This window comes from Panthera onca, chromosome C1 (assembly GCF_046562875.1).
Source record: "Panthera onca isolate mPanOnc1 chromosome C1, mPanOnc1 haplotype 2, whole genome shotgun sequence".
NCBI lineage: Eukaryota > Metazoa > Chordata > Mammalia > Carnivora > Felidae > Panthera > Panthera onca.
Window position 1 is genome coordinate 89,861,787 of NC_138346.1, and position 23,555 is coordinate 89,885,341.

A 23,555-nucleotide genomic window follows, 5' to 3' on the forward strand; every position below is an offset into this window, starting at 1 on the left:
TGTAACATTACTTTTCAATCGATCTTTAGGAAAACAAATTGTACTGGTGTGATGCTCGTACAGACAAAATAGAAAGAATTGACCTTGAGACTGGAGGGAATCGTGAGATGGTGCTGTCAGGGAGCAATGTGGATATGTTTTCAGTTGCGGTCTTTGGGGCTTACATCTACTGGTCTGACAGGTAATTTATTTTTTCATAAGTATTTGAGTCTCAAAATGTTATTTCAGTGCCAGTTGCTTTACCCTTGTAGGATTAGCCATTCCCTAGCAAGGGCACAAAAAGGATCTCACAAAGCCATGTGATTTCCACAGAAAGTCAGGCACTCTTGCTATTCCAGGCTCAAGCGTTTCAATGTCACAGACTAAAGTTGGTTTCTTTCCCCTTCTGCTTGGCCATCTGTTATCTTCAGTTTAAATAACTGGCTTGATGTGAATTACTTAAAGATTGTTGATCACGTATGTCCAACTTTTTGTCAGAGCACATGCCAACGGGTCCATCAGAAGAGGCCACAAGAATGATGCCACAGAAACCGTAACCATGAGAACAGGTCTTGGAGTCAACCTGAAGGAAGTTAAAATCTTTAACCGAGTAAGAGAGAAAGGTCAGCATTCTTATAAAATAAATATATCTTACATTATTTCTCTCCTTTTTAAAAAATATTGATCAAAGTTAGAGATTCTTATATGAATCCAAAACCTCAAAACTGTATTTTTTAACATCTAATTTCCTATAAAAATCATACAGTAGTCTAATGAAATGAATACACAATAGTTCATACATAGATAGTTTTGCCTTAGACAGTGTATTTATATGGGCATGTTATATGCCTGGCATGCCTTCAGTATAGGTTTGGGCTAAGTAATGTAGAAAATCTTGATAAATATACATACTCGACAAAAAAATACAAAGCACAATTAGGATGTTAGAGAGTAAAAGTTGCCAAAGCCACGTATTTGGGTTATGTTTTAATATATAAAGTGATATGGCTTCAGAAGTTTGCTATTGGTGTGAAATTTTTCTGAAGTCCTCAATCCCTTAAAATGTGTGTTTTGAAACTGATATAAATGTGGTTTGGATTTTTTTTTTAATTTACCTCAATTAAGTGTCCATTTTATGTCATTAAATATCCATATTAATGTCCATTAAAATAAATTGTAATTAATTTTCTTGACATCGAAGGAATGTATAATAATTTTATAGTTGATGATGGATTCATGGAAGAAAATCAGCCATATGGAGCAATCTTGATAGTATATTACATCTTCACTCAAAACTGAAGTAAAAACTTATGCTTAATATACTTAGGAGGTTAGGTACATTGGCACTGTAAATTTCTTTGATAGCTTTCATATTTCATAGACACAGATTTTAAAGCAGTGCACTGTTTGTTGGGGAACTCAGTTCATGTTTTGAGAAAATTGTTATTTGTGCCAAAGATTACAGTACATGAAACCTATTGCAATCTCAGCATCAAGTTTCAAAAAAGAGATATACACTTAATTGGCTGATTACAAGAAAAATGTAATGCTTTTATTTAGATGATAATTAGAGCAGAAGAATGCAGTCTTTTAAATAAGAAATCCAAGATTTAAACTGGTGTGAAAAAAGTCAGTATTTTATAGTATTTGACTTTTTTACTGACCAGTATTAAGAATAATAGTAATAAAAAATAACAGACTATTCAACATTATTTTTAAAAATATTTCTGTAAGAGGGCTGCCTGAGTGGCACAGTCAGTTAAGTGACTCTTTTTGTTTTTTTTAATGTTTATTTATTTTTGAGAGAGAGAGTGACATAGAGTGTGAGCAGGGAAGGGGCAGAGAGAGAGGGAGACAGAATCTAAAGCAGGTTTCAGGCTCTGAGATGTCAGCACAGAGCCTGATGCAGGGCTGGAAGCATGAACCATGAGGCCATGACCTGAGCCAAAGTCGGACACTTAACTGACTGAGCCACCCAGGCACCCCTAAGTGACTCTTGTTATTAGCTCAGGTCTTGATTTCAGGATCCTGAGTTAAAGCCCTCCACTGGGCTCCATGCAGTTCATGAAGCTTACTTTAAACATTTTTTTTTCTGAAAGAAAAATCATTTGAAAACAAAATAAAAAACCAAACATATATGTTTGTATATGTGTGTGTCTTTTTTTTCCTATTTAGGGACCAATGTTTGTGATAAGGACAATGGTGGATGCCAGCAACTTTGTCTTTATCGAGGAAATTCTCGGAGAACTTGCACTTGTGCCCATGGATATTTAGCAGAGGATGGAGTTACTTGCCTAAGGCATGAAGGCTATTTGCTATATTCAGGGAGAACAATATTAAAAAGTATACATCTTTCTGATGAAACGAATTTAAATTCACCAATAAGGCCATATGAAAATCCACATTATTTTAAGAATGTCATAGCCTTGGCTTTTGACTATAATCAAAGAAGAAAAGGTACCAACCGAATCTTTTACAGCGATGCACACTTTGGAAATATACAGCTTATTAAAGATAACTGGGAAGACAGACAAGTAATCGTTGAAAGTAAGTACAATATTTTTTTAAATACTTTGGTGAAAATAAGTATCATTTGCATTAGCAGAGAAATTAGAATGGTAATTGTATGTAGTAATTACATTTTTTTGAGTTTATATTCAAGAATAATGCACCTATGTTATCTGATCTGCTGAAAGTCAAAGAAGCAATTAACCGTTAGCATGTACAGTATGTATATTATGATTATTAGTTTCTAATCATGGAACTTTCAATATAATCCTTGACAGTGTCTTTTTGTAAGTATATCAAAATTCATGGAAATTTTTTTTTAGTATAAAACTATACTAATTTTATTTTCTTCTTCTGAGTGAAATTATATCTTTGGGAATATCTGCCTAATTTTATTCAGTGAATTGTATTTTCTCAAACAAATATCAGAAATTATTATTTGTGTGTGTGTGTGTGTGTGTGTATATAGTAGTGTTGAGAAAATGTTAGTAAATAAATACTATTTTAAAATATTTTTATATTTTAAGTGACATATTCATTGAAGCAAAATATTGTTATTCATGTAGTTTATTGTTTTATATTCGTATTGTTTATTCATATAGTTATTCATATTGTTTAGAGAAACATCTTTCCTGCCATCCAACTTTCAACAAGGATGATCTTCACATTCCTGATATAACCTCTTGCTTTTCTCTCTGTGTGATTTTCATATATCCCTCACTTTTCCAATTTCATTATACTTGAAGACAATCCTTTTCATTACTTTCTAAATTGTAAAATAATGCATAAATTAATTGTATTCAAGTAAAATAGATTTAAAAACTAAATTTCTGCCTTATCACTGCAACATCAATTCCATTTACTTACCCATAACAGCAGACATGTCTTCAGAACTTTTTTCATGTAATGTGTATCTCATTTGTAATTACAAAATTGAATGATACTATATGCATTATTCAGATTTTTTATATATGTACCTTGAAAAGTTTTTATTTCCTATTTAAGACTCTATCTAATTCTTTTGAAAGCCTGTGCCTATTTTGCACTAAATATAAACTAATCATTTTGTTCTGATAAACATTTATTTCTGGTATTTCATCATTACCTACAATCTCAAAATGAACATTTGTGCATATAAATATTTTTATTCACACATGTGAGTATTTCTTTAGCATAGAATCCTAGAAATAGAATTGCAGAATCAATCAGTATTTATTTTAATTTTTAGCTGGTCAAATTCCTGCCAAAAAGACCATACCAGTTTCTATTTTCATCAAATGTATATGAAAAGGCTTATTGTCTCACACTTTTTTCAACAATAATTTCATAATTTTTATTAATTTATGACTATCTAATTTGTAAGAAAAGTCAACTTATATTAATATACCTGATAGCTAGTGAAATATAACATCTACTGCATGTTTACTCATTTAAATGTAAGTTTAAATATGGTCAAACTTATTATACATTGCCACACAATGCAATGCCTAACATTCTGGCTAGGCCAGAATAACTGGCTAGGCCAGTATTTGTTTATTCAAATCTTACTCAGATTTTCCAAATTAGTTCAAAAATATACTTGTGTAAATATATATTATCATTTCTTTATTCTCTAGGTTACTACACTTATTGATAATTTCATACCAGTTGTAAATTACAGAACGTGCCAATATGCCATTTTGGGGTGTGTGTGTGTGTGTGTGTGTGTGTGTGTGTGTGTGTTTGAAAAAGAGAGAGAGATGAAGGGAGATAATGCAATTGTAACAATATTGATCATAAAGTACAGACATATTTGAAATTTATCAACTCAGTATATGTATAAGAAGTTTAGATTATACTACTACTCTAGTCCTCCATTTCTTCTAGACTGATACAGTTCAGAGTTGAAAGTGCTTGCATTGTATCCACAATATATTAATTAACTTATTGATTCATTTTCTATGCTTCAGAATTTTTGTCAGGTATTCTGGTTATAAAGTTGAATACCAGCCCATAGGCCTTTAGAAGCCACAGTTTCAGAAGAGACTGCAAAAAAACATTGAAATTCAGTAGAAGCCACAAGATACTAAAAGACTAGAGAATTAAAAAAAAACCAGAAACAAAAAAAAACCAAGCTGTTTGGGGAAGACTATAAGACGCCACTGACCTGAGTTGAGGAAACTTAAAAGATCAATAGAAATCTATTAGTAGACTGGGGCAGGTAGAGGAGGAGAGGAAGAAAAAAGAATAATTCTAGACCTGTGGTCCTCAAGTGTGGTTTCCTGGGGACTCCTGATAGGTGTTTAAGGAGTCTAAGAGATCAATAGTATTTTCATAATAATACTAGATAATTGCCTTTCCACAGAATTGACCTTTGCATTGATGGTGTGAAAGCAGTGGTGGCCAAACTGCTGACAACTTAGTGCTAATCAAAGCAATGGCACTAAACTGTATTAGTAGTCATTGTATTTTTCAATGCTGCTTAATAGCAGAGAAAAAAAAAAGCCTGTTTCACTTAAGAACATCCTTAAAGAGAGTAAAACATTTTTATTTTATTAAATCCTGATCCTACAGTACACATCTCTTTATTAGTCTATGTGATGCAATACACATAGGTCACTTTTGCTGCATTCTGAACTTCATTGGTTGCCTAAAGGAAACCAATCATTTGTGTGATTATTTGGGTTCATGCTTCTTTTAAGGAACACCATGCTTTACTTGAAAGAGTGAGGAACATATAGTCTATGGTTATTCAAACCTTGGTGTGTAGCAGACATTTTCTAAAGAACGAATACAATGAGTCTGTCACTACAAGGAAAATGACTTCCAATATCTGCTGCAAATAATAGAAATCAAGCTTTCATGTAAAAGTTACAATTCCGGAGGATTTGTATCGAGTACAGTAAGCTTGATGACTTCCCAGTGCTTAAAGGCTTTTCTGATGATATGGGTGTTGGTATTATTGAGCTAATTTTTTGCACAATGAAATGTGTCAACAGATATGCTTAACTTAGGGAACCAATATTTTTCAAATGACATGATAAAAAAGTCATGAATGGGTAAATGATCCATTCAAAGTGTAGGATGGACCAATGGATTTTAATATGATAGAGTATGAAAAGTTCACCAGTATGGTTTCTGATTCCACACTGAGGCTAAGCTTTAAGTAACTACCACTTGTTATGTGTTAGTAGAGTGTGAAAGAATATCCAGAATTATCTGAAAAGGCTACTAAAACACCTTTCTCTTCCAACTTCATAGCTGTGTGAGGCTGGATTTCCTTCACATACTTCAACTAAAACAACCTAACAGGAAAAGAAGCCGATGTGTGAACCTAGCTGTCTTCTAGTATTCCAGAAACTAAACAGACTTGTAAAATTTTAAAACAGTATTCTGTTCTCATTTAAAACAATACAGGCGTGCCTGGGGGGCTCAGTTGGTTAAACATCTGACTCTTGATTTTGGCTCAGGTCATGATTTCACAGTCATGAGATTGAACCCCACATCGCACTCCACACTGAGCCTGGAGCCTGCTTGGGATTCTTTCTGTCCCTTTCTCTATGCCTCTCTCTCACACTCTGTTTCTCAAAATAAATCAATAAACCTTAAACAAAATAAATTAAACAATACAGGTATTTTCTTAGAAGGTGTTAGTTATATTAATATGCAGTCAATTCATTTGTGTTTTACAAGATGAATTGAAATTTACAAATTAAATTTTACAAATTTACAAATTACAAGAGGTTAATATATATTTAAAACAAAATTTTTAGTTTAAATTCTAATATGGTAAATAAATATGATGCAAATCACATAAAATTTCTTTCAAGTCCTCAATTTTTAAGATAGTAAAAGTTCTCAGAATGAGAAGTTTCCAAACTACTCTTCTAGAATAAGCGTTCAGAAAATTTTTATTTTTTTAAAAGGTTATTTATTTATTCTGAGAGAGAGAGAGAGCTAGCTGGGGAGAGGCAGAGAGAGGAGAGAGAGCGAATCCCAAGCTGGCTCCTTGCTGACAGCATGGAGCCTGATGTGGGGCTTGAACTCACGAATTGTGAAATCATGACCTGAGCCGAAACCTAGAGTCAGACGCTTAACTGACTGAGCAACCCAGGAACCTCCAAGCTCAGAAAATCTTTAGTACAAAGACAGGGTAGACAAGGAATCACATATCATTTAGTGTGATTAGAATGTGGATTATATGGCACAAATTGGTGTGAGATGAAGATAAAGTCCTAGGGAGGGTGCCAATAATGAAAGATTTGATCTGCCAATATAAGGAGCATTAAAAAAAGTTTAGGGGTGCCAGGTCAGTCAGTTAAGCATCCGACTTCAGCTTAGGTCAGGATGTCACAGTTGGTGAGTTTGAGACCCGCATCGGCTCTCTGCTGATGGAGCCTGGAGCCTGCTTTGGATTCTGTGTCTTCAGCTTTCTCTGCCCCTCCCCAGCTTGTGCTTTCTTCCAAAAATAAACATTAAAAAAATAAATAAATAAAAATACAAATAAATTTTAAAAAGTTTATTGAGATATAATTTATACACCACACAATTCACCCATTAAAAGTACACAACTGAATAGTTTTTGGTGTATTACATTACATTTTTAATTTTTTAAATTAGGTAATATATATTATGCATAATATATAATACATATATAATAAAATTCGCCATTTCAACTATTTTTAATTGTACAATTCAGTGAAATTAGATTCTTAATATTGTACAATCATCATGACCATTTCTCAAATCTTTTTATCACTTCAAATAAAATTCTGTTTAAAAGTTACTCTCCATTCCTTTTCCCCATAGCCCCTGGTAACTTTTGATCTGCTTTCTTTCTTTATAAATCTGCCTATTTTAGGTATTTCATGTTTGTGTAATGACACAATATTTTACCTTATGTATGTGGCTTATGTCACTTAGCATAATGTTTTCAAGGTTCATTCATGTTGCAGCATGAATCAAATTCATTCCTCTTTTTGTGCCTGAATAATCTTTTATTGTATATATACACCACATTTTGTTTATCCTTTCATTTCGTTTGCAGACACTTGGTTTCTTTCTACTTTTTGACTATTGTAGAAATGCTGCAATGAACACTGATGTACTAATATCCAAGATAAGTAGTTTTGGTTTTATTAGTAGATGAAGGGAAAACATTTGTGTTATAAGGTATACATACACTAGGCTTTTGTTTTGTGATGATAAGTCTGGCTGTGCTATGTTCAGTAAAGTTCAATGGTCATGTCTGAAGGCTAAGATGACTTAGGAGTATAGATCCTTTTAGAACAGTGGTAAATGAAACTGAAAGCATATTAAAGTGTACATGCAACCAAACCATTCTAATCCTGCCTCCTAAAATCAAAGAAATTAAAACCAGTAGCATTTTCGTAGCTGAAAATGTTAAATCCTGCCTCCTAAAATCAAAGCAATTAAAACCGGTAGCATTTTCGTGGCTGAAAGTGTTAATGCTCATGGAGGAAGTGAAATATAATAGCTGGGAGTTGGAAATCAGTCAAGTTGGGATTCAGATCCCACTTTGCTGTTTAGTTACTATGTGATACTGTCAGTTTCCTCACCTCCAAAATGGGAAACCAAATCATAGTTTTTTTTGTGTGTGGAGGTTTTATAAGAAAGGGTATGCACAAAACTTACAATCAAGGCTAATTTTATTTAAAACTTTGTGTTACTGTATTTGTGATACATTTGTGGATTATTTAAGGTAATTATCCTCTAAATTATTTTTAGAATATGTGTTAGAGTTGTTAAACAATCAGAAATAATTATAATAATTACAGATATGAAGTAGTGTATTAAGGTCAGACTAGAATTTAAAAATTAAGATTAGTTTACATGGATAATTCACATAAACTTCTCTAAATACTCTCCCTACACCACCCCATCCCCACTAAGAAGTTGCTAATTTGTTTAACCATTGCAATCCTCTCTTAAAGTTTTGTAGGAGAATTTATAGTTTGATTTGCCAGACCAGAAAATAAAAACAACAAACAAAGCAAAACAATTCTCTCCCCCAAAAGAGTTACTGGTACACACGTATATACAAATGAGATGCAAAGTTCATTTTTGTCTTGGTATTGCATTTTAATAATTCTGGAATAATGCATTTTGTCTTGTTACATCTTTTACCACATATAAAAAGAAAAAAAAACTTAATGGCAACATGATGAAGTATTTAAAGATATCAAAAGCAGTGATAGGGCTGCAGCTGCTGTGAAGGGCTGCTGGGCTGAGGCTGCTGATCCTTCTCAGTTGCTTTCCTTTTCTGTGTGGGGTGAGCAGGTGTTGGGGCCCTGGCCCAGCCCTGTTGTGGGTAGGCTACTGTGAGAAGTGCAGGACCTATAGCACTCCTGGCATGTTCACTTCTCCAGTCTGTCTGCTGGGTGGGCATCGCCCGGACACGGAGCCAGGACCATTACAGCTTGACTGCTGAGCAGAACGGGTGTGGCTGGAGCACCTGCGTGTCCTAGTTGTAGTTCAGGGTGCTCACCCTGCCCTTGCATCTGGTCTCCTTAGCTAAAGGGCTCAAGAATTGCATCCCTCCCAGTTGTGGTTTGGTGTCTCCATGGGGTTAATTGCCATGCAAACTTGCCCACACTGGTTACAGCACTGGGTAGGCAGAGCATTCCTTCTGGTGCTAGCAGGCTAGAGGTAGAGCACCAAAAATAGTGCCTGTCGACTCTGTCAACAGCAAGTTATGATGAAATTTCAAAAGTGGAATCTTTCAGGGCTTTTGTCCCTGGACAAAGTCCCTACAGTTTCCTCTGTCTCCAGCAGCAACTTTAAATTAGTAAGTGGGTCTCTCTCACTTATGGTCTAGGCAATTTTCAATCTGTTTTGCCCAGATTCTCGGGGTGAGTGGCTTTTCTTGCAACTCCTTTAAGAGTCAGATCTCCCTCTCCTGTAATTCTGTGATTCTACTCATCTTAATCCTCATTGATTTTTAAAACCAGACATTTTAGGGGCTTATCTTTCTGGTGATAGCCCCCAGGGTCAGAGTTCCCGATGAAGGACATAATTTATTCACTCCTTGGGGAAGTGTTCTGTATTTTGGGCATCATCATTGTGATTGGGAAGTCACCTCACTGCTGGGTTAGGGTCCCAGAGGACGTGGTTTGTCTGCCACTCTTACTCTTCTCAATGCATCTTGTGTGTGTGTGTGTGTGTGTGTGTGTGTGTGTGTGTGTGTATGTAGGTGCTATTCATCTAGTTCTCAGGTCCTTTTCAGAGAAAAATGATTTCATAACTAGCTGTAATTTTGTTGTGTCCTGGGAGGAGGGGAGTTCAGGGTTTTCCTACAATACCATCCTGAACCCTCTTCCTTCTTCCTTCATAATGCTTATATTATATTTTATATATATATATATATATATATATATATATATATATATATATATATAGTTTTTTTCAAGACTACTGGTGGTAATATGCCTTGCTTTTAAACTATATTTTATTGGAAATATATTTTTCCTTTATTTTTTAAAAAATTTTTTAAATGTTTATTTATTTTGGGGGTGGGGGGCGTGAACATGAGCAGAGGAGGGGTAGAGAGCGAAGGAGACACAGAAACCAAAGCAAGCTCCAGGCTCTGAGCTGTCAGCACAGAGGCTGATGTGGGGCTCGAACCTACGAACTGTGTGATCATGACCTGAGCTGAAGTCGACACTTAACCGACTGAGCCACCCAGGTGCCCCTTTTTTATTTCTTTTAAATGAGCTAGTTCCATATCCTTTTATGAGTGCCTAAACATTCATTTGATTATGTTAATTTTTCTTTTTTGTTTTAAATGCTTATATATTTATTTTGAGAGAGAGAGAGAGAGAGAGAGAGAGAGAGAGAGTGTAGGAGCAGGGATGGGGGATCAAGGGAGAGAGAGAGTCCCAAGCAGGCTCCATACTCAGCCTGGAGCCTGACACTGGGCTCAGTCTCATGACTGTGAGATCACTACCTGAGCTGATAGCAAGAGTTGAATGCTCAACCAAGTGACCCACCCAGATGCCCCATTTTATGTTAATTTTTCTATTTGCAATTTCAAAGGCTAAAAAAACTGTCAGCTGTTAAAATGTATTTATTTTTTATTTGCTTGGTATATATCATATAAAAATTCATTCTAAAAATGTGGGGATCTTAGCTACTCAATATTTTCAGATTTTTAAAATAAATACTTTCAGTCATATTTATTAGCTTGCAGCAATTTTCAGATTACCTATTAAGATAATTGCAAATGTTGGAAAGACATAAAGGAGCATTGTTTTATTGTACATTGAAATTACAAAGGTTAAGAAACAGGTAAGAATGAAGGATGAATGTTCTGTGTAGGGAGTCAGCAAGTGCTGAGGCAAGGGATAATTTTTATGCTCCAGTGAAGACAGAGAATAACATGATTGATTATGGAGAGCAAAATCTAGAGTTAATCATGATTAGTGCAGAGAAGAAGAGAACATGGGATTTCCTCCTCATTAAGTTGCAGGATGTAAATTGGTGCTCAGTATGGCTTCCATGAATTCATAATTTCTTAAAATATTAGAGTCTCTCCAAGAAGATGGCCTATGTCAGGTTGGGGAGGAAACAATTTTTACTATATCCTCTTGGGATTTTGTCAGTGAAATGTGAATTCAACTCATAGAAAACAGCTTATCACGAAAAAAAGAAGGCATAAAAATTTTTATGTAATGTTAATTTTTATGAGTACATGGAGGACTTCACAGAAAAGAAGTAAAGACCCAAAGAAACAGAGTCAGGGGTTTATATACCATTTTAACAAAGGGTGATCAATTGCAGAGATGTAGCTAAATGACAACAACAAAAAACAACCACAAAAAAAAGGAATCTGGGCTTCTAGGGAAAGTAAATTGTGGGAGGATAAATATATGGGGGAAACTAATGGAAGATAATGGTTTTTTAGTAAGATGTTGTTTATGTTGACTCATTTCGGTGCTATCTCCAACTCCTGTGATAATGATAGTTCTTCCCGCCCTAGAATCATGGAGGGGATACCTTCATGAAGGAAAATTTATGTCCTGTTATTAAGTAGATAGGGGGAGGGTAGCAAGATTTTCCTGTATCCACTGTTTCTCAGTTGCCTTCAGCTCACAATAATCCTTATGTGATAGTAGTATAATTTGGGGTGGCATATTCTGATCCCCTTCATAGGCATAATGGTCCTAAATGTCTTTTACCCTACAATATTGATCAAGACCAGATCCCTATAGGGCACTGGCATATCTGAATAAGAGACATTGGAACCACAGGTAGAAGCTCCTTAACATGAGGAGCAGAAAAATTCATGAGGAACATTATGTTAGAGACAGAAAAATTCTGAGTCATGTGTAGAACGTATCACTGAAGTTCTGTAGGGTCAATATTATGTGTGGTCCAGATCTTGGAGGCAGCGAAGGGACAGGGGACCTCAGGAGCACTCAGTTATCAGTATTAGGATTATTCATAGAGTCAGAGCTTCCCAATTTTTCGTGAATGTGTCAGAATAGCTGATGGCAATAGACGGAGTAGAAGGCAATACTAACATTTTTCTGGTGAGAAGTCAGTCTTAATAAAATAGGAAGCTGAAAAGTTTTCTGTAAACGTACTCAGGCTCAGAGGACTTCCCTAGTTAGATCGTATTAGTTGGTCTGACAAGGATTCTGTTTGCAGAATTAGAAACATGCTGGATCATGCCAATGTGGAAGAGAGGACCTTTGCTTATTATAAAACTTGAAATTTGAAAGCTATAGTGGGCCCTCAAGCTGTTATAGTTTATGATTTTGATTAGGAATAGAGGGAAAGAATAAGAGGAAACTGGCAAGCTGGTGCATCTGCCGTAGGATATCACACTTAAAAAGATACTAGGTGGACTTGGGAAATAGTGATTCACATATGAATTAACATCCCAATAGAGGATCACTACCAAATGAAGTCTCAGTAGGTGAGTGAGTAGATACTGAGATTAATAATCCTTGATCAGAGGGATCAGGGATAGATGGGTCATCCAGGTAAGCATCTGACTGTTATCAGGCTCAGCTCATGATCTCACGGCTTGTTGGTTCAAGCCCCACATCGGGTTCTACACTGATAGTACAGAGCCTGCTTGGGTTTCTCTCTCTCTCCCTCTCTCAAAATAAATAAATAAACTTAAAACATCCTGGATCAGAGTCATTTCTGTATTAAATGTCAGTTTAAACTTAATTACATTTATTTCTTTTTTAATCCCTATTCTAGGAGTAGAGATTGGTGTATATCAATTAGCTTTGATTAATAACAAACCATCCCAGAATTCAGTGTCTTTAAACAACAACTGCTTATTTATCCCACTATTCTATGATTGGCTGATGATTCTTCTGATCTCTGGTCAGCCTCAGATCAGATGGCAGCTGGATGATCTAGGATGGCTTCCCTCATATGTCCGGCAGTTGGCATGCTGTATTCTGGATTTTGGGCCACTAGTCTCTGTTATTTAGCAGGCCAGCTTGGAATGGTCTCGTGGTTCTCAGAAATGGCTGGCCTCAACGCACAAATATTTTACAAGCCATATGTACTGATGTCTCATTGGTCAAGGAAAATCACAGCCAAGTCCAGATTCAGAGGATGGGGAAATAGAGTCACACTGATGGGTGGAACTGCAAAGGGGCTACACACATACATGAAGGAGGAGAATTTGCAACTTCTGTAATCAGCACAGTTGTGTAAGTGATTATTAGCTTATCTCCAGAACCTCCTGAATAATACAATGAAATTTGGCCTATTTTTTAAAACTCTTTTCTGTTTTATCTGTTATATAATGTTTCTTGACAACCAATAGTGGACGATGACAATAATATCTGGCTTTATCTAGGAGCTAGAAATAAATATATCTTTTATGGTGAAGAAATAAAATGAGATAGGAAAGGATTATCTATTGAGAAAAAGATAGAACAAAACTATGGGTTAGTGTATTTTATGACACTGAATTGATTTTGTCACTTTCAAGAGTATAAACTTGTTTATATTTAGCTCAAATAATGCTCATTTTTTATAAGTCCCTTGTGATTAGTTATTATTAAGTCGCTTTAATTGTCCCACATTTCTGTGTAAGCAACGTGACTGAAAAATTTATTTACTTCTTTATTTATTTGTTTGAAAGAGAAGAAATATTTGTAGTTTTGACTTGAATGAGAAAGTTGTAAATGGCATCTAGGGAAAAAGAAAACTGTGATGTAGTGTTAGAAGAGGAATATTTTGGGGCGCCTGGGTAGCTTAGTTAAGCGTCCAACCTCGGCTCAGGTCATGATTTCACGGTGTGTGAATTTGAGCCCTATGTCAGGCTCTATGCTGACAGCTCAGAGCCTGGAGCCTGCTTCTGGAGCCTGGAGGGATTCTGTGTCTCCCTCTGTCTCTGCACCTCCCCCACCTCAAAAATAAACATTAAAAAAAAAAAGAAGAGAAAAAATGAGGAAGATGGCGGCGTAGGAGGACGCGGGGCTCACAGCGCGTCCTGCCGATCACTTAGATTCCACCTACACCTGCCTAAAGAACCCAGAAAACCGCCAGAGGATTAGCAGAAGGGAGTCTCCGGAGTCAAGCGCAGACTAGAGGCCCACGGAAGAGGGTAGGAAGGGCGGCGAGGCGGTGCGCGCTCCACCGACTGGCGGGAGGGAGCCGGGGCGGAGGGGCGGCTCGCCGGCCAAGCAGAGCCCCCGAGTCTGGCTGGCAAAAGCGGAGGGGCCGGACAGACTGTGTTCCGACAGCAAGCGCGACTTAGCGTCTGGGAGGTCATTAGTTAACAGCTCTGCTCGGAAAGCGGGAAGGCTGGAGGACAAAGGGAGGGAGAGCTGCTGAGCCCCCGGATGGCAGAGCTCAGCTTGGCGGGGAACAAAGGCGCCAGCGCCATCTCCCCCGCCCATCCCCCAGCCAAAATCCCAAAGGGAACCAGTTCCTGCCAGGGAACTTGCTCGCTCCGCGCAAACACCCAACTCTGTGCTTCTGCGGAGCCAAACCTCCGGCAGCGGATCTGACTCGCTCCCGCTGCCACAGGGCTCCTCCTGAAGTGGATCACCTAAGGAGAAGCGAGCTAAGCCTGCCCCTCCAGCCCCCGTGCACCTTGCCTACCCACCCCAGCTAATACGCCAGATCCCCAGCAACACAAGCCTGGCAGTGTGCAAGTAGCCCAGACGGGACACGCCACCCCACAGTGAATCCCGCCCCTAGGAGAGGGGAAGAGAAGGCACACACCAGTCTGACTGTGGCCCCAGCAGTGGGCTGGGGGCAGACATCGGGTTGGACTGCGGCCCCGCCCACTAACTCCAGTTATACACCACAGCACAGGGGAAGTGCACTGCAGGTCCTCACCACGCCAGGGACTCTCCAAAATGACCAAACGGAAGAATTCCCCTCAGAAGAATCTCCAGGAAATAACAACAGCTAATGAACTGATCAAAAAGGATTTAAATAATATAACAGAAAGTGAATTTAGAATAATAGTCATAAAATTAATCGCTGGGCTTGAAAACAGTATACAGGACAGCAGAGAATCTCTTGCCACAAAGATCGAGGGACTAAGGAACAGTCACGAGGAGTTGAAAAACGCTTTAAACGAATTGCAAAACAAAATGGAATCCACGATGGCTCGGCTTGAAGAGGCAGAGGAGAGAATAGGTGAACTAGAAGATAAAGTTATGGAGAAAGAGGAAGCTGAAAGAAAGAGAGATAAAAAAATCCAGGAGTATGAGGGGAAAATTAGAGAACTAAGTGATACACTAAAAAAAAATAATATACGCATAATTGGTATCCCAGAGGAGGAAGAGAGAGGGAAAGGTGCTGAAGAGGTACTTGAACAAATTATAGCTGAGAACTTCCCTGAACTGGGGAAGGAAAAAGGCATTGAAATCCAAGAGGCACAGAGAACTCCCTTCAGACGTAACTTGAATCGATCTTCTGCACGACATATCATAGTGAAACTGGCAAAATACAAGGATAAAGAGAAAATTCTGAAAGCAGAAAGGGATAAACGTGCCCTCACATATAAAGGGAGACCTATAAGACTTGTGACTGATCTCTCCTTTGAAACTTGGCAGGCCAGAAAGGCTTGGAACGATATCTACAGTGTGCTAAACAGAAAAAATATGCAGCCGAGAATCCTTTATCCAGCAAGTCTGTCATTTAGAATAGAAGGAGAGATAAAGGTCTTCCCAAACAAACAAAAACTGAAGGAATTTGTCACCACGAAACCAGCCCTACAAGAGATCCTAAGGGGGATCCTGTGAGACAAAGTACCAGAGACATCACTACAAGCATAAAACATACAGACATCACAATGACTCTAAACCCATATCTTTCTATAATAACACTGAATGTAAATGGATTAAATGCGCCAACCAAAAGACATAGGGTATCAGAATGGATAAAAAAACAAGACCCATCTATTTGCTGTCTACAAGAGACTCATTTTAGATCTGAGGACACCTTTAGATTGAGAGTGAGGGGATGGAGAACTATTTATCATGCTCCTGGAAGCCAAAAGAAAGCTGGAGTAGCCATACTTATATCAGACAAACTAGACTTTAAATTAAAGGCTGTAACAAGAGATGAAGAAGGGCATTATATAATAATCACAGGGTCTATCCACCAGGAAGAGCTAACTATTATAAATGTCTATGCGCCAAATACCCGAGCCCCCAGATATATAAAACAATTACTCATAAACATAAGCAACCTTATTGATAAGAATGTGGTCATTGCAGGGGACTTCAACACCCCACTTACAGAAATGGATAGATCATCTAGACACACAGTCAATAAAGAAACAAGGGCCCTGAATGATACATTGGATCAGATGGACTTGACAGATATATTTAGAACTCTGCATCCCAAAGCAACAGAATATACTTTCTTCTCGAGTGCACATGGAACATTCTCCAAGATAGATCATATACTGGGTCACAAAACAGCCCTTCATAAGTTTACAAGAATTGAAATTATACCATGCATACTTTCAGACCACAGTGCTATGAAGCTTGAAATCAACCACAGGAAAAAGTCTGGAAAACCTCCAAAAGCATGGAGGTTAAAGAACACCCTACTAACGAATGAGTGGGTCAACCAGGCAATTAGAGAAGAAATTAAAACATATATGGAAACAAACGAAAATGAAAATACAACAATCCAAACGCTTTGGGATGCAGCGAAGGCATTCCTGAGAGGAAAATACATTGCAATCCAGGCCTATCTCAAGAAACAAGAAAAATCCCAAATACAAAATCTAACAGCACACCTAAAGGAAATAGAAGCAGAACAGCAAAGGCAACCTAAACCCAGCAGAAGAAGAGAAATAATAAAGATCAGAGCAGAAATAAACAATATAGAATCTAAAAAAACTGTAGAGCAGATCAACGAAACCAAGAGTTGGTTTTTTGAAAAAATAAACAAAATTGACAAACCTCTAGCCAGGCTTCTCAAAAAGAAAAGGGAGATGACCCAAATAGATAAAATCATGAATGAAAATGGAATGATTACAACCAATCCCTCAGAGATACAAACAATTATCAGGGAATACTATGAAAAATTATATGCCAGCAAACTGGACAACCTGGAAGAAATGGACAAATTTCTAAACACCCACACTCTTCCAAAACTCAATCAGGAGGAAATAGAAAGCTTGAACAGACCCATAACCAGCGAAGAAATTGAATCGGTTATCAAAAATCTCCCAACAAATAAGAGTCCAGGACCAGATGGCTTCCCAGGGGAGTTCTACCAGACATTTAAAGCAGAGATAATACCTATCCTTCTCAAGCTATTCCAAGAAATAGAAAGGGAAGGAAAACTTCCAGACTCATTCTATGAAGCCAGTATTACTTTGATTCCTAAACCAGACAGAGACCCAGTAAAAAAAGAGAACTACAGGCCAATATCCCTGATGAATATGGATGCAAAAATTCTTAATAAGATACTAGCTAATCGAATTCAACAGCATATAAAAAGAATTATTCACCATGATCAAGTGGGATTCATTCCTGGGATGCAGGGCTGGTTCAACATTTGCAAATCGATCAACGTGATACATCACATTAACAAAAAAAAAGAGAAGAACCATATGATCCTGTCAATCGATGCAGAAAAGGCCTTTGACAAAATCCAGCACCCTTTCTTAATAAAAACCCTTGAGAAAGTCGGGATAGAAGGAACATACTTAAAGATCATAAAGGCCATTTATGAAAAGCCCACAGCTAACATCATCCTCAACGGGGAAAAACTGAGAGCTTTTTCCCTGAGATCAGGAACACGACAGGGATGCCCACTCTCACCGCTGCTGTTTAATATAGTGCTGGAAGTTCTAGCATCAGCAATCAGACAACAAAAGGAAATCAAAGGCATCAAAATTGGCAAAGATGAAGTCAAGCTTTCGCTTTTTGCAGATGACATGATATTATACGTGGAAAATCCGATAGACTCCACCAAAAGTCTGCTAGAACTGATACATGAATTCAGCAAAGTTGCAGGATACAAAATCAATGTGCAGAAATCAGTTGCATTCTTATACACTAACAATGAAGCAACAGAAAGACAAATGAAGAAACTGATCCCATTCACAATTGCACCAAGTAGCATAAAATACCTAGGAATAAATCTAACCAAAGATGTAAAAGATCTGTATGCTGAAAACTATAGAAAGCTTATGCAGGTAATTGAAGAAGATATAAAGAAATGGAAAGACATTCCCTGCTCATGGATTGGAAGAATAAATATTGTCAAAATGTCAATACTACCCAAAGCTATCTACACATTCAATGCAATCCCAATCAAAATTGCACCAGCATTCTTCTCGAAAGTACAACAAGCAATCCTAAAATTCATATGGAACCACAAAAGGCCCCGAATAGCCAAAGTAATTTTGAAGAAGAAGACCAAAGCAGGAGGCATCACAATCCCAGACTTTAGCCTCTACTACAAAGCTGTCATCATCAAGACAGCATGGTATTGGCATAAAAACAGACACATAGACCAATGGAATAGAATAGAAACCCCAGAACTAGACCCACAAACCTATGGCCAACTAATCTTTGACAAAGCAGGAAAGAACATCCAATGGAAAAAAGACAGTCTCTTTAACAAATGGTGCTGGGAGAACTGGACAGCAACATGCAGAAGGTTGAAACTAGACCACTTTCTCACACCATTCACAAAAATAAACTCAAAATGGATAAAGGACCTGAATGTGAGACAGGAAACCATCAAAACCTTAGAGGAGAAAGCAGGAAAAGACCTCTCTGACCTCAGCCGTAGCAATCTCTTACTCGGCACATCCCCAAAGGCAAGGGAATTAAAAGCAAAAGTGAATTACTGGGACCTTATGAAGATAAAAAGCTTCTGCACAGCAAAGGAAACAACCAACACAACTAAAAGGCAACCAACGGAATGGGAAAAGATATTTGCAAATGACACATCGGACAAAGGGCTAGTATCCAAAATCTATAAAGAGCTCATCAAACTCCACACCCGAAAAACAAATAACCCAGTGAAGAAATGGGCAGAAAACATGAATAGACACTTCTCTAAAGAAGACATCCGGATGGGCAACAGGCACATGAAAAGATGTTCAACGTCGCTCCTTATCAGGGAAATACAAATCAAAACCACACTCAGATACCACCTCACGCCAGTCAGAGTGGCCAAAATGAAGAAATCAGGAGACTATAGATGCTGGAGAGGATGTGGAGAAACAGGAACCCTCTTGCACTGTTGGTGGGAACGCAAATTGGTGCAGCCGCTCTGGAAAGCAGTGTGGAGGTTCCTCAGAAAATTAAAAATAGACCTACCCTATGACCCAGCAATAGCACTGCTAGGAATTTATCCAAGGGATACAGGAGTACTGATGCATAGGGGCACCTGTACCCCAATGTTTATAGCGGCACTCTCAACAATAGCCAAATTATGGAAAGAGCCTAAATGTCCATCAACTGATGAATGGATAAAGAAATTGTGGTTTATATACACAATGGAATACTACGTGGCAATGAGAAAAAATGAAATATGGCCTTTTGTAGCAACATGGATGGAACTGGAGAGTGTGATGCTAAGTGAGATAAGCCATACAGAGAAAGACAGATACCATATGGTTTCACTCTTATGTGGATTCTGAGAAACTTAACAGAAACCCATGGGGGAGGGGAAGGAAAAAAAAAAAAAAGAGGTTAGAGTGGGAGAGAGCCAAAGCATTAGAGACTGCTAAAAACTGAGAACAAACTGAGGGTTGATGGGGGGTGGGAGGGAGGGCAGGGTGGGTGATGGGTATTGAGGAGGGCACCTTTTGGGATGAGCACTGGGTGTTGTATGGAAACCAATTTGACAGTAAATTTCATATATTAAAAAATAAAAAAAAAATAAAAATAAATAAATAAATAAAAAAAAAGAAGAGGCGTTTTTCATAGGAAGCAATAAAAGTATACGTATTAGAACTTTTCTTTCCTCTTGAGAGGTTTATGGTATGAATTCAGCAGATGAAATCAATGTATGGTGAATTATAAGTAACACTTTGAGGGACTGGTTGATGAATTCAAAATTCCTAAGGAAACAATAGAGCACCTGCAGAAATAGGCAAGGTCACAAGTGAATCCAGGGTTCCTCTTGAAAGATGATTATATAATTTGTAGGAGTAAAGTTACCTATAATTATTTGAAAGGGAAAATATTTCAATTTCATGTACACATTAAAATGTGCTCCTTTTGTTTCGCTTATAATACAAAAGTAAACAAAATTTACCAGAAATCAAGAAGTATTATTTGCATATTCAGCTTGCCATTATGATCTTTTTAGTATAGCATATATGGTTAAAAATGTTGAGAGAGAAAATGTTAAAAGAATTTGTACTAAAACAAACCATTACGTGAATATAGATTTCTTATGACAGAAATTCAGGTACATATTTTTCTTCATAGAATTTTAAAACTTTAAAAATGACATAAGTAAAGACATAAATTCCAAAATTTTTCATTGTTAGCCTTATTTGCAACACCTACGAAAATGCAGTAAATGGCTTAGATTATCACTCTTGCAGAATAGCAGACTCAATAATACTTCATGACATATTCAAATTAATGATGATGTTGCAAACCTCATTAAGTTTAAAAAATTTTTAATGTTTATTTTTTTAAGAGAGAGAGAGAGACAGAGAGACAGAGTGCGAGTGGGGGAGGGACAGAGAGATTGGGAGACAGAATCTGAAGCAGGCTCCAGGCTCTGAGCTGTCAGCACAGAGCCCAACATGGGGCCTGAACTCACGGACTGCGAGATCATGACCTAAGCCAAAGTTAGATGCTTAACTGACCAGCCATGTAGGCACCCCCTCATTAAATTTTTAAGATTTCTACAAAGTATGGGTACCTAGGTGGCTCAGTCAGTTGGTCATCCGTGTTCAGCTCAGGTCATGATCTCATGGTCCATGAGTTCAAGCTCTGCGTCAGGCTCTGTGCTGACAGCTCAGAACCTGGAGCCTGCTTCAGATTCTGTGTCTCCCTCTCTCTGCCCCTCCCCCTCTCATACTCTGTCTCTCTCTCACTCTCAAAAGTAAATAAACATTAAAAAATTTTTCAAAAAAAAAAAAGATTTCTACAAAGTAGAATTTTCAATGTATAGTTCTATGTTTTACTGACATGTTGATAAAGCTAAGTGTTAACCAGTATTCTCCTCCAACCAGGTACCATGTTTCCTTTCAGTTCCTTAGGCAATTTACAATCAATGGTCTTTCTTCTTCTTTTGCTTTCCTCTTAGACAATCTTTCTTTACAGCCATGGCATTTTTATGCCTCAATGCATGCCTTAACACACTTAAAAATCTCCCCATAATTTTTGATAACACGTTTTGACCTTGTTCTTTGTTTTCACTTTCCACTATAACTTGACAACAGCCTGGGTCTGATTGCTCCTGGGGCATAGTGTTTCTTCTCTTCCTGAACACAATCTGATTACACTACATCCAGCCTATTCTAACGTATCTGTTAACCTGCTTTACTATCTTTATCCGCATTATAATTATTATCCTACATTTCCACTGCACACTTCCATTACTTCTCTATTGACCATTCTCTTTTTTTTTTCCTAAACCTGGACTAAGAGATAAGTCATGTATTGGTGTCCCTATCACTTTCCTAAACCATCAAATACTGCTTTCTATGTCTTCGGTTTCTGAATGTAGAAGTGCAGTTCCTGCAGAAACTTTCTCCCTACTCATGGGTATATTTTCCCTTTTAAAGAGCTCAATCATTGTGATGATTCATACTGGTACTCTCATTATTTAATATTACCCCGACTCCAAATTTGCCAGTTTATCTCCTCACTACTAGAAGAGCATGAAAATTCCCTTTAATATTCTTAATGTCAGCTCATAATTTAACATACCAAAGTCAGTCCCCAGCCTAAAAATGAGAACCTCTCCTATTTTTATTCTTAGTGAAATTATTACTTTTTAAAAACCAGTCAGAATCTAACCTCGCGATTATTAACTATCTCTGTTCCTCTACCCCCTAATCATTTACATTGAGTATTTTTTCTTAAGCACTGTCATCATCATAGGCCATGTTTCTATCCTTTTTCTGCCTTGATTCTCTAGAAGTTTCTACATATCATGCACAAAATGCTTTCACTGAGTTCCCCCTTAAAACATTGATTGATTCCCTATTTTCTGCATCTCAAAGTACAAACCATTACCTCCTTTCTAGGTATAATCTCAATCTAGGTGATCCATGTCACCAGAAATCTCTATGTCAAATTTACCCTTTCGTCCAGTCCTGTTCACACCATTTTTTGTCTCATGAATATACCATGTTCTTTTTCAAATTCCACATCTTTACTTATGTGGTTACATTACAATGAAAGAGACATTATAGCCTTTCAAATGGTCTTTATTTTGGAGAATCTTTATAATTCAGCTCAAATCCCTCCATACAGTTAAGGAATGCAATTTATCCCCCTAGAACTGCAGCCCACAGTGATTTCCTTCTTTTGAAAAACATTCAGGGCTTGCCATGTGTGCTTCACATCCTTATCACCTCCTTAGTTATTATCCTATGGACTTTCCTTTGTTTCATTTTTGTCTATATGATCTCTCCAAAGAAACGTCAAGTTCTCCTAGGAAGGGTCTATTGCATATACTCTTTTCTATACCCTTTATAATCTAAAACAGCACTCATCACTTGGTAGATCATAAAAATAACTAGCTTTATTGTGAATTGGTTATGTGTTAGCCATAAAATTAGGTTGTTAAAGGACTTGTTTGAAAACTTCATTTGCAGAGTAAAAGGAATTCTGTGACTTCAATTGCTTGCCTAGTTGGACTTGAGATTAGCAGAAGGAGGGGGATTGGAGACTTAAATTTCTGTGAAAAAGTGGAAAAGGCAGTATAGGATATTGGTTAAAAGCAGAGTTTCTAACGATTCTAGAGCCAGAATATCTAGCTGAATTCAGCCTGACCCCTTCCTTGCTTTTCACCACTTAAAGGCTGTATCCTCAGGAAATTATTTACCTCTCCTTGCCTCATTTTCTCCTTTGAGAAATAGGGATAATGCTAGTAGCAATCTCAGAGGGTTGATGAGATTCAGTGAATTAATATTTCTTGCTTAGAACAGAGCCTAGTATTTAGTCAGCACTCAATTAACATAAACCATTTTGAGTGTTTGTTTTCATTTTCCTTAACTGATTCATTTTTTTTTAAAACTTCATTATTGTGAGGCACCTGGGTGGCTCAGTCAATTGAGCATCCAATTCTTGATTTCAACTCAGGTCATGATCTCACAGTTCATGGGATAGAGCTTCACATCAGGCTCAGTGCTGAGTGTGGAGCCTACTTGGGATTCTGTCTCCATCTCTCTCTGGCCCTCCCCTGCTCATGCTTTCTCTGTCTCAAAATAAATAAATAAACTTGTAAAAAAATTTTTTTAAAGCTTCATTATTATAAATTAGTAGAATCCAGCCAGCATGCAAAATGGCCACAGTAATATACAAAGATTTTGAAGTACATAGGTGATTTCTCTCTTCAAAGTTTCAAATACTATGAATAAAGAAATTAGAGGGTCCATAAGAAGAGGACCTCTATGGGTGAAAAGGACA

The 23,555-nt window shown here is 37.3% G+C and overlaps 1 protein-coding gene across 3 annotated transcripts in view; it reads left to right on the plus strand.

Moving 5' to 3' along the window:
• Positions 1–23,555, plus strand: part of LRP1B (LDL receptor related protein 1B) — a 1,899,539-nt gene that overhangs the window by 1,437,931 nt on the left and 438,053 nt on the right. For all 3 annotated transcript variants that reach the window (XM_078451331.2, XM_078451332.2, XM_078451333.2), the window contains exons 39-41: positions 30–181; positions 478–602; positions 2,155–2,526. In XM_078451331.2, the coding sequence (XP_078307457.2) occupies positions 30–181; positions 478–602; positions 2,155–2,526 (649 nt within the window). The remainder of the gene's footprint in view (positions 1–29; positions 182–477; positions 603–2,154; positions 2,527–23,555) is intronic.